This window comes from Colobus angolensis, unplaced genomic scaffold, assembly GCF_000951035.1.
Source record: "Colobus angolensis palliatus isolate OR3802 unplaced genomic scaffold, Cang.pa_1.0 Scaffold15, whole genome shotgun sequence".
NCBI classification, from domain to species: Eukaryota; Metazoa; Chordata; class Mammalia; order Primates; family Cercopithecidae; genus Colobus; species Colobus angolensis.
The window spans coordinates 5,560,623-5,573,189 of NW_012114599.1; the positions used below are offsets into that span (position 1 = coordinate 5,560,623).

At 36.7% G+C, this 12,567-nt stretch overlaps 1 protein-coding gene across 1 annotated transcript in view; it reads right to left on the reverse strand.

The window, feature by feature from the left end:
- PLEKHH2 (pleckstrin homology domain containing, family H (with MyTH4 domain) member 2) overlaps nt 1–5,496 on the reverse strand; it is a 120,959-nt gene extending 115,463 nt beyond the window's left edge. The window contains exon 1 of the mRNA XM_011935905.1: nt 5,371–5,496. Within this exon, the coding sequence (XP_011791295.1) occupies nt 5,371–5,493 (123 nt within the window). The 5' untranslated portion in view covers nt 5,494–5,496. The remainder of the gene's footprint in view (nt 1–5,370) is intronic.
- Nucleotides 5,497–12,567: the final 7,071 nt, after the last annotated feature.

Consider the following 12,567-nt stretch of genomic DNA (forward strand, 5'->3'; position numbering starts at 1 on the left):
AAAGAAAAGAAAAAGAAAAAGAAAAAAAAAGAAAAAAAAACCTGAAATGATCTATTGTCCCATATCAGGCTTTGGACAAAAACAAGTATTTTAGGAACAGGCCAATTATTAATAACAAAATGAAGCAGCAATTCTAAGCCTAGTGCTTAATTTACTACTACAGAAGTACCCTCTGTAGCCAAAATGAAATTAGCAACAAGTGGCAGAGGGAAATTTGCCATTCGGCCTGTATACTTACAGAGCCTCTCATTGTTAAAGGGATCGTACACAAATAAATTTGTTTAATGGATTGGTTAATTTAGGTGGAATCCTGTAGGATCTTCACATCCACTGATGTGGACAGCAGTTCCCTGCCACATGTCTCTCTTCCTGTCTTTTCCCCCACAGACCCCATGAAACATTCTACCACCAAACATTATTTTATGTTTTTATAATAAATATCTTCAACCAGTAACCAAAGATGTAACATTTAAATTAGCCTGTACAGTCTCATTGTTAGTATATGTAGAATTTCCATTAGACACTGTGAAACATTAGGCAAGCCAGTAGAGTAACTGGGGGAATGTATAATTTAAATAGGTTAATCATGATATTGTACTGGATTGTTGGGTAAAAGCATATGCTATGCTGTCCAAGGACTCCTTATTCCTATGACACAATCCAAGGCTGCTTCAAGGGGATCACATTCGCAAAAGAAATGCCAAGTGGCAGGAAATTCCAAATGGCAATGCCACATCAGGTAGAGGTAGCATGAGGTTATGCGAGCCATGCTGATGTCCAAAGGGAAAATTCTTCATATTTTTCTCCCTTTCCTTTTCACTGAAAATTTAACTCATAGGAAATAACATTTCACTTCAACTTACAAAGAAACTTTCCCTTTTCCCTCCCTGACTCAGAAAACTAACTAGTAATATTGTAAAGTAGGAAAACTACTTAAATCTCAGCTTCCCTGAAGAGTTTATATTTGGCATACTAGGGATATTTCCAACACCATTCCTTAAATTCCTCTAAAGACCTCTCCCACTTACAGCAGCATTTGCCCAAGACTTCAATAAGGCCTTTTTCTTCACAAGCTTCAATGTTCTAAGTTACTTGGAAACTGTGATGAAAAAAATAGGTGCAAAACAACTTTTCTAAAAGATCCCATGTATTCTCCAACTTCATCTCCAAAAATGTAGGGCATATATAATTGAAATTCATCTCTAATCATAAAAACACCTAGATCATCTCACATATTTTTCCTTAAAAAATTCAGAAATACATCTGCTATCAATATGTAATTACATTTAAGGCCAGGCACGGTGGCTCACACTTGTAATCCCAGCACTTTGGGAGGCCGAGATGGGTAGATCACTTGAGGTCAAGAGTTCAGGACCAGCCTGGCCAACACGGTGAAACCCCGTCTCTAACAAAAATACAAAATTAGCCTGATGTGGTGGTCCGTGCCTGTAATGCCAGCTACTTGGGAGGCTGAGGTGGGAGAATTACTTGAATCCAGGAGGTGGAGGTTGCAGTGAGCCGAGATTGCGCCACTGCACTCCAGCCTGTGCAACAGAATGAGACCCTGTCTTTCTCTCTCTCTCTCTCTCTCTCTCACACACACACACACACACACACACACACACACACAAATGTAATTACATTTAGGTCACCTCCCCATTCACTTAACCAGTGTGTCCATTCAGAAAGACACAGGAAAAAAAGCCAGGCACGGTGGCTCACGCCTATAACCCCAGCCCTTTGGGAGGCTGAGGTGGGCGGATCACGAGGTCAGGAGTTCAAGACCATCCTGGCCAATATGGTGAAACCCTGTCTCTACTAAAAATACAAAAATTAGCTAGGCCTGGTGGTATGTGCCTGTAGTCCCAGCTACTCATTAGGCTGAGGCAGAAGAATCGCTTGAACCTGGGAGGTGGAGGTTGCAGTGAGCTGAGATTGCGCCACTGCACTCCAGCCTGAGCAACAAAGCAAGACTCCATTTCAAAAAAAAACAAAAAAAAACCAGAAAGACACAGGAAAATAATAATGAGTTACTTCTATGTGCCAGACACTCTACTAGCTACATCACAAGTCTGAAAGATCTACAGTCTAACGGCAGATCTGCTTTTTGTTAGCTGTGTGATATTGGGCATGCTACTCAATTACTCTCAGCCTTAATGTTAATTCTCTAGATTGAGGATAATAACAATCACCTCATAGGGTTACTGTGGGGTTTAAACTAGTTGATGGTTGCAGTAAAGACTTAGGAACCATATTTGGCCCCAAGGGTCAGCTTCCTATACCCATAACCAATAAAGTGGAACTAAGAACTAGAACTGTTGCAGGAAAGAGAAGTTGGCCACAATTCCTGGCAAAGAGCTAAAGAACCAAATTAGTATTCTCTCAAGAATCTTCAGCCTTGGGCCTGCATCCATTTAGGGGGAAAGTATAGAGCACTATTAGGGAGAAGCCCTGGGGCTGACTGGTGCTAACACAAAACCAAAGAGGTGGATAGGACCAGACCAGTCTCTGGAATGCAACATTTGACTCGAGTTGGCACTCAGAAGTAATGCCATGGGGTTTGCTTTGAAAAATAAGTAATGTTATGTAAATTGTTAATATTACATACATACATACACACATACACACACAGGTACCTGCCCCCAAGCAGACGTGGATTTTTATGTTGCATGGCTGAATAGAGGACAGAATGGATGAGTGAATAGATATATCAGAGAAGGCAAGGAAGGTGAAAATTAGAAAGGCCGTAGAGGGTGATGGCTAAGCCTTCAGACTTAAAAAGGCAGAATGCCTGGGTTTTAATCTTGGCTCCATTATTCACTTTTTGGTGTGAACTCAGTCAAGTTAAATAACTTTTCTATGCCTAAGCTTCCTCTTCTGTAAATGTGGATAATATTAGTAGCTACCTCGTAGGATAGTTAAAAGGATTTAAAAGTTTATATATTTAAAGCACTTAGAAGATTTCTTGGCATAGTAAGCATCAGTTTCCTAATCTATAAAATGAGCACAACAAAATGTATTACTTTACAAGTTGTTATAAGAATTAAATAAATCATACCTATACAGTGCTTATCCTATACATAATAAATCAATAAATATTAGATATTTTCATGAAAACATGGATGGAGACAAAAATAAATTTTTAAACCTGAGAAAAATATTCATAATAGAATACGACAGATAATATTGTGAAAATCCTTATTCATATTTTTGTGTTGAATATATTTACTGGGAAGCCATGAGTAACTTGGCACATTTATCTACTTTCCAATGTGTAAAACACATCAGAATAATTCCATTTCTTAGATCTGCCAAAGAATTTATGTCACAGATACAAACTACAGACCAAAAAAAAGAAAAAAGAAAATTAAAGAAAAAGAAACCACAACTAGAACAGCAATTCTGAAATAATATTCCTATCAATGCTCATTCACTGACAAAGAAAACATTTAATAGCATAAAAATTAATAATAAAAAAGCCATTTTACTTATAGAGAAATTATTGGAGATAACAACACTTGTATTATTTTTTAAATGGGCACTCATTGAGAAACTTGCTGCAACATGCTTTCTAAAGAACAGAACAAATGTTGCCAAAAAATTTAGAATTTAAAGGTTAACTAATTGGAACCCAAATAAGGTGATACTTTCTACTTAGTCCATAAGGAAGCCAAACAAGTACAGAAGTCAAGAAAACCAGGAAAATTTTGAGAGAGATCCTGTGGTCAACAGTGTCAACTACTGAGAGGCTTAGGCATCAACTGGGAAGTGTCTATGAGGTTTAGTAACAAGGACACAATTGGTGAATCTTGACAAAAATCACTGTATGGGGCAGTTGGGGTTGTTGGAAAATACTAGATAAATCATAGTACAACATGGAAAATGATTTTCATTGAGAGAAGAGCAAAAGATAAAAGATGAGTCACTAAGTTATGTTAGAAAAAACTTCTCCAACTTGTCGATACTCAAACTGGGATTTTATAAGCTATACTTTTGCTGTAATATCAATAAATAAAGCACACTGAAGTTTAGGATTGATTCATTGATTGACTACTGAGTCATCCTTGACCTAAAGTGAGTAAGGATAACTTTAGTCTTTCACCTAAAAGATGTTAAAGCCCAAAAGTTTGAGATGATATATATGCAAGCTTAGACTGAATGATGTTTCACTGAATTTTATTAGAATAATTCTGCACTAAGATATTCTTGGCTAGCAATGAAAAGAATATTTAATACCTTTTTTGGAGATATGAGACATGTAGCAGTCTCTATCCCAAAAGGATTATGCAGACTATTGTTTCAGAAACCACCTGTAAGTTCTTCTGATCAATTCTGAATAACCACTAATATCATTCATCCATTCATACAGACAGTGCTGTCCGATAGAAATATAATATGAGCCACAGGTGTATTTTTTAATTTTCTAATACACACATTTAAAAAGTAAAAAGAGGTAGGTAAAATTAATTTTAATATTGCCTATTTTACCCAATATCCAAAATAACATTTCAACATATAATCAATATAAAAATTATTCCTGAGATATTTTACATTCTTTCTTTCATGCTAAAACTTTGAAATCCAGTATTTATTTTACTTTTGCAACACATCTCAATTCGAACTAGGCTTATTTGAAGTGTTGAACATCCATCCACATGTGGCTAGGGGCTACTGTATTGGACAGCACAGGTCTAGAATTCAAGTTCCCTGGAAATAGGAACATGGATTGTCTTTTTCACATATATAACTGTAGTATTAAGAATGGTGTCTAACACATAATTAGCCCTCAAAGAATATTTGTTGAATGAATAAATGAACAAATCTATTGGTTTTGTACACATACTTGTAAAAAATTCCTGTAATATAAATGAAATTCTAATTACATGATTAGAAAAGCATACAATCATGTTAAACTCAATTCTAGCCCAGGCGAGAATTTAGTAATATACACTTAGTCAACACAGATTCCTAAGTAGATACATCTTTCAAATACGGTATAAACACATTTTACTACCAATAGATAATTTTTTCTATAATCCCCTCAATGTGATTTTTATAAACATTTAGTAGATCAAAGCTGTCATACTCCTGTAATAAAATCAAATAAATTATAGCTTTCTCTCTGGAATGAATGAAGTCTACATTCATCAAACACACACAGTCCTCACATATGCCACTAGCATTTGCAAATAAATATTTTTTGTCTTAAAGTCCAATCTACCCTAACACTGGCAAAGAATATGCCAAATATAGCTTCAAACACTTGACAAAAATTAAATCCAACCCCCAAAGTACTGAGATTGTTTAATATATATGAAACAGGCCCTCAATAGCTGACATTTAATAACAAAGCTTAGGGAGAAAGCTTACCTTCTCTGCTAAGAGCTCTCGTATCTTGCTCGCTTGAACTCTAAATTTCATGAGCTGGGACTCCAGAGCTACGCATCGTTCTTTCCAATCTACTGGTCCTTCTGACTCAGAAAGCTCTGCCATATTTATTCTAAAAAAAAAACCAAAATAACAAAAAAACAAAACATTCAAATGGTACAACACAATTAACATTCAGGATAATTTGTTAAATTATCCGATGTACACATTGTAATCACTCTCTAGTGAGATCCACGTACAAGTTTTAAATTCTAAGGCAAATTCCAGAACTGGTGAGGGCTTACAGAAAGAACTTAGTGGGAAATAGGAGACTAAGGCTGGAGCCCAACTATGCTACTTAACCTTTCTAGGTCTCAGTTTAGCCAGTCCAGAAAAAGGGGCATGTTGACAACAAACCATTATTCCTTGTGGATATGTAGTGAGGAACAAATGAAGTACTGCTACCTCTAGTAGAACAACAGACAGTATAACACCACCACATAAACACAGGGTGTTATTATTTTAGCTGTGCCTAACAGATAAGATTGTTTGAATCTATCAGCTCATAACGTTACCATATTCTGAAATTTAAGGAAGTATTACAGTTTGATTCAATTGCTACAATTTACAGTTTGGATTTTTATCACCACTCTCAATTTGGCCAGGTCCAGGTTAACTCTTTCAAGCCAGAGGTACTTTGGCGTATTTAAGGGTAAGTTGTTGTGATCCTGACAAGTTTGCATAATTTTTATTTGATGTAAGAGAAGGCATATGAACATGCAGTTTGGAGTTAGCCATATGAAGTAAATCTGGAATTCGTGTTTTCCATATTAACTTTCCTTTTGGAGGAGATTAATTGCAGGGAGAAGCACTGTAAGGGAGAGGACAAGATGCAAGGGAATTGGTTCTGAAATTCTGAAATGTTACTTGATTTTGGAAGCATGATGGTTTCTGGCTCTGAGATTCATAAAACTAGTTTTAAATGTTTGGTAATATTTTATCAGGCTATTTTTAATAAGCAGCCTAATAATGTATTTCTGAATTCTCCTTGCTATGAACTGCCCTGCTATGAAATTTACATTAGGAATGAAAGCCTCAGTTATGAAGAACTGTGACGGCAAAACTCTCAGAGCCCTGGAATGGAACTGCAGTTGAAGTATACTATTCTTTTGTTTTCTAAAAATATAACCACATTGATTTTCCCAGTATTTAGTGTAATATAGCACCCTCCCTAATCCTATACCAGTTTTTAAAAACTTTATGCTGCTAAAAACCCACTAAAAGATTATTTTCCTAGCATAAAGACTGTTTTGTACTTAAATCAATTTTCACATTAATACTGACAATATCATTCAGTACGTGAGAAATAAATATAAGCAGAATTATTCTTAAAAGACTACAACATTTATTAAGAGCACCCCAAACTCTTAAAGCCTTCAGATGTCCCTAAATTCTAGCCTTAATTTAAAGGAAACATATTACTGTAGAGCTGGAAGTCACTCTCTTTTCATTTCTTTGTTTTCATAGCATCCTCGCCCCATTGTTTTCTGAGGTTTTTCCTAAGGAGATTAACCTAAATAACCTTTTCCATTACCCATATTAGCATTTATGATTAATGATTCACACTGGCATTTACTAGCAATGATTTAGGAGTAGATAATGCAGTTTGTCAATCACAAACATGTTCACAGTTCTGGGGCTGCGTCATTTTTCTCCTTATTAGCTTTACAGTAAACAGGGAAAGAAAATATGGATGCAATACTAGAAAATGAAAAGTAGTCCTGAAAGGGGCATCTTTAAGTCTTGAACTATCATATCATTTGGCAGAAATGTAGGGATACTCTTCAGCTTAAGCAATAAGAGGAGTCTATTTACCCATTTGTTAATAGGTTAATATTGGTTAATTTTTGCTCTACATGTAAAATAACTTGCTTATGTCCTACAGTCAAGTGTCCACAGTTTTAAAAATAACATGAAGAGTGCATATTTTTCAACAAATTGAAATCAACCTATGTAATGCACCATGTGAATAATACAAAGGACAAAAGGTTAGCACCATGTGAATAATATAAAGGACAAAAGGTTAATATTGGTCAATTTTTGCTCTACATGTAAAATAACTTGCTTATGTCCTACAGTAAAATGTCTACAGTTTTAAAAATAATATGAAGAGTGCATATTTTTCAACAAATTGAAATCAATGTAATGCACCATGTGACTAGAATAAAGAACAAAAACCAGATGATCATTTCAATAAACACAGAAAAAAACATTCAACAAAATCCAACACCCCTTCATGATAAAAATATTCAACAAAATACAAATAGACGGGAACTTCCTCATCCTGATAGAGGACATCTACTAAAGCCCACAGCTAACATCACACTTCCTGGTAAATGACTGACAGTTTTCTCCCTGAAATCAGGAACAAGACAAAGATGTCTTTTCTCACCACTTCTATTCAGCATTGTAATAGAGATAATAGCCAGGGCAAGACAATAAATAAAATAAAAAAAATCTAGATTGAACAGGAAGAAATAAAACTCTCTCTACTTACAAATGACGTGATCATGTACATGGAAAATTCTAAGGAATCCACAAAAAACTACTAAACTATAGAGTTTAGCAAGGTTTTAGGAAATCAGATCGACATATAAAAGTCAGTTGTTTTTCTATACACTAGGAAGGAAAAATCCAAAAATGAAAATAAGAAAATATTCCATTTACAGTAGCATCAAAACTAATAAAATATTTAGGAATGAATTTAACAAAAGAAGTGCAAGATGCGTACACTGAAAACTACAAAACATCACTGAAAGAAATTAAAGAATATCTAAATAAATGGAAGAAATTGTATATTCATGGATTGGAAGACCTAATACTGTGAAGATGGCAATACTTGCAAATGACTATACACACACAATGCAATCTCTATCAAAGTTTCAACTGCATTTTTTGTAGAAATTGACAAGTTGATCAAAATTCACCAGGAAATTCAAGGGCTGAAGAATAGACAAAACAAAATCGAAAAGTTGGAGGACTCACATGTTACCATTTCTAAACTTACTACAAAGCTATACAGTAGCTTGATTACACAGTGTGGTACTTGCATAAAGATAGATATATAGATAAACAGAACAAAGTTAAGTCCAGAATTAAAGCCTCACATTGATTTTTGGCAAGAGTGATAAGGTCATTCAATGGAGAAAGGAATAGTCTTTTCTTTTTTTTTTTTTTTTGGAATAGTCTTTTCAACAAATGATGCTGGGACAACTGGATATCCATATGCAAAAGAATAAATGTGGACCCATACCTCATACCGTATATACACAGTAATACAAAATGGATCACAAACTTACAGGTACCAGCCAAAGCTCTAAACCAATCTTTTGGCTTCCCTGGACCACCTTAGAAGAATTGTCTTGGGCCACACATAAAATACACTAACACTAATGGTAACTGATGAGCTAAAAAAAAAAAAAAAAAATTGCAAAACAAATCTCATAATGCTTTAAGAAAGTTTACAAATTTGTGTTGGGCCACATTCAAAGCCATCCTGGGCTGCATGTGGCCTGCAGGCCACAGGTTGGACAAGCTTGCTCTGAACTCTTAGAAGAAAACAGGTATAAATCTTCATGACCTTGGATTAGGCAACAGATTCTTAGATATGACACCTAAAGCACAAGGAATCAAAGAAAAAAATAGATAAATTGGACTTCATTAAAATTTTTAAATTTTTATGTTTCAAAGGACACTATCAAGAAAGTGCAAAGATAATCCGTAGAATGGGAAAAATAGTTGCAAATCATATATCTCAGGGATCTGTGTCTAGAATATATAAAGGACTCAGGACTCAATGATTAAAAAAAAGATAACTCATTTAAAAAATGGGCAAAGGCCTGGGCATGGCGGCTCATGCCTATAATCCCAGCACTTTGGGAGGCGGAGGCGGTTAGACTGCCTGAGCTCAGGAGTTTGAGACCAGCCTGGGCAATGTGGAAAAACCCTGTCTTTACAAAAATACAAAAAAAAAAAAAAAAATTAGCCAGGCATGGTGGTGCATGCCTATAGTCCCAGCTACTTGGGGGTTGAGGTGGGAAGATCACTTGAGCCCAGGAGGTCGAGGCTGCAGTGAACCATCTTCATACCACTGCACTCCAGCCTGGGCGACAGAGGGAGACCCCCATCTCTAAAAACAATAATAATAATAAATCAAAAATAAATAAATAGATAAAAATGGGCAAAGTATCTGAACAGACATTTCTCCAAAGAAGATAAACAAATGGCCAACAAGCACATTATTTGCTAGGAGGGAGAATGCAAATCAAAGTCACAACAACATTCCACTTCACATCAAATAGGATGTTCCAATGAAAAAGACATCTAACAAGGTTGGTGAGGATGTAGAGAAATGGGAACCCTCATACATTGTTGGTGGGAATGTAAAAATGGTACAGCTGCTTTGTAAACAGTTTTCCAGTTCTTCAAAAGTTTAAACAGGCCAGCATAGTGGCTCACACCTGCAATCCCAACAGTTTGAGAGGTTGAGGTGGGAGAATTCATCTCTGAGCTCAGGAGTTCAAGACCAGACTGTGCAACATAGTAAGACTTCAACTCTATCAAAAAATTGAAAAATAAGCTGGGCGTGGGGGAGCTTACCTGTGGTCCCAGCTACTCAGGAGGCCTGGGTGGGAGGATCACTTGAGCAGTGAGCTATGATCATACACTGTACTACAGCCTGGGTGACAGAATGAGACACCGTCTCAAAAAAAAAAAAGTTTAAATATAAAGTTACCAAGTTATTGGAGTAACTTTACATTTGGTATACCAATAAAAAGTATTGGTAACTTTATACTTGGCATTGGAGTTGCTGGGTCATATGTCAAGGGATGGGGTCATATGCCAAGGGATGAAATACACGTCCACACCAAAACTTGTAAATAAATGTTCAGAGCAACATTATTCATAATAGCCAAAGAGTAGAAACAGCCTGTGCCCACCATCAGATGAATGTGGTAGATCTGGCCAGGTGCAGTGGCTCATGCCTGTAATCCCAGCACTTTGGGAGGCCAAGGCAGGCAGATCATCTGAGGTCAGGAGTTCAAGACAAGCCTGGCCAACATGGCAAAACCCCATCTCTACTAAAAATACAAAAATTAGCTGGGCATGGTGGTGCAGGCCTATAATTCCAGCTACTAGGGAAGCTGAGACAGGAGAATCGCTTGAACCTAGGAGGCAGAAGTTGCAGTGAGCCGAGATCCTGCCACTGCACTGCAGCCTGGGTGACAGAGTGAGACTCTGTCTCAAAAAAAAAAAAAAAATGTGGTATATCCATACAATGGAATATTATTCAGCCATAAAGAAGGAATATAGTACTGATACATGCTATAGTCATGGAAGAGCCTTGAAAACATTATGCTAAGTGAAAGATGCCAGACACAAAAGGCCACATATTGTATGAGTCCATTTATATGAAATGTCCATAAGAGGCAAATCCAAAGGATAGAAAGTAGGTTAGTGGTTGCGAAGGGCTGCGAGGAGAAGCTAATGGAGATTCACTACAATGGATATGGGGTTTCTTTTTGGGGTGATAAAATATTCTAGAATTAGATATTGGTGATGGCTACACAACCTTGTGAATACACCAAAACCCAGTGAACTGTATACTTTAAAAGGAAAAATCTTATAGTTTGTGACTTACATTAAGATCTCAATTTTAAAAATCACGTATTTACAACTGACTAAAGAAAATGTTGCTGTTTAAATGGATGTATACTAGGACCGCATTTACAAATTGAATGAACCATAACTTGTGGCTATCCCTGCCAAGAATTTCACCATTAACTTGAAAAATTGAGAGGTAACTGTCAACCTCAAATATGAAAATTATCATACATATATCTTACCCAGAGCACTTTGCGATGATAATGACACAATAAATTAATTCAAAGTTAAACATACCTATACCTATTTCTTTAGTTATGCTAATTATATGTTTTATAGTGAAGTAGCAACGCCTTAAGAATATTATTAAATTGGCATTTAACATCTACATTCCCTATTAATGGGTCATAATAAATCAAAACTGCAAATTGGTTGGATAATGGTCTGCACTGAGATCTAGACACCTGATTCCCTCATTTCATTCTGTAATTTCAGTTAGGTAACAAGTACAAAGCAACTGTTGTATTAGTGCACCATCTTGGGCAATTAAAAATTCTAATTTTAAACAATATCCACCATCCTTTTCATTACCACTAATATTATAGAACTATATAACATTGAGACTATATATACAACTATATAACATAGCCGACTGTTAAATAAATAAAATACCACATTTAGATTCTGAACCTGAAAGGAATCTATCATGTCTAGATTCTGAATTTGAAAGTAATCTATCTTCACTTCAGGGGACAGGAAAAAGTCTTGGTGTTCCAAATACCCCCAGTGACTTTTGGAAATATTTACTGACATAAGATAAACTGTTTACAGTTGTGGAGTGAATGCTCTTTTCTCTGAATCTCTGACTTCCTGTTTCTCTTCCAAATCCCAAAAAGGAAAGAAAAAGAAATGAAATAATTCTTCCACTTAGGCTTACCCTTACGAAGCGCAGCGTTAGCCTCTATGATATTCTTTAGTTTTTGCCCTTAAGGGACACCTTAACTGGGCTAGGTAATCGTGTGTGTGTGTGTGTGTGTGTGTGTGTGTGTGTGTGTGTGTGTGTGTAAAAGATCTTTCTAGGCGAGACTGATGACCGCCACCTAGCCCCACTTGGGCAACGCCTGCCCTTCGGTGGCCCTGCCCGGAATGGCCGAGCTCCTCACTGCACACTCCTCTGGGATACACCGCTGTGCGGGCCAGGCTTCCAAGACTGGTATTTTCACAAAGAAACCAGTGACCCTCAGGTAGCCCACCACCAGCGCTTGTCCAATGTAAGTGGTTCGACTTCTATTTCCACAGCGTCACGCACAACAAAATCCACGGGTAAAAAGTGCTGTCCTTTAAAAAGTGTCCCACTAACTTCGGGGACAGTAGTTTCAGGGTAGGTCACCTTAGGGTGCTTTGACGTGCCAACAACTCCAGGTGTACAAAATGCCTCTTTAAAGGTTTGAGTTTAAAGTTTCGCCCCGGAGATCCTGGTGGATCTCCCGAAGCCGAAGGCTAGCGCGGCATCCCTGACCGCGCGGGTTGCTCGGC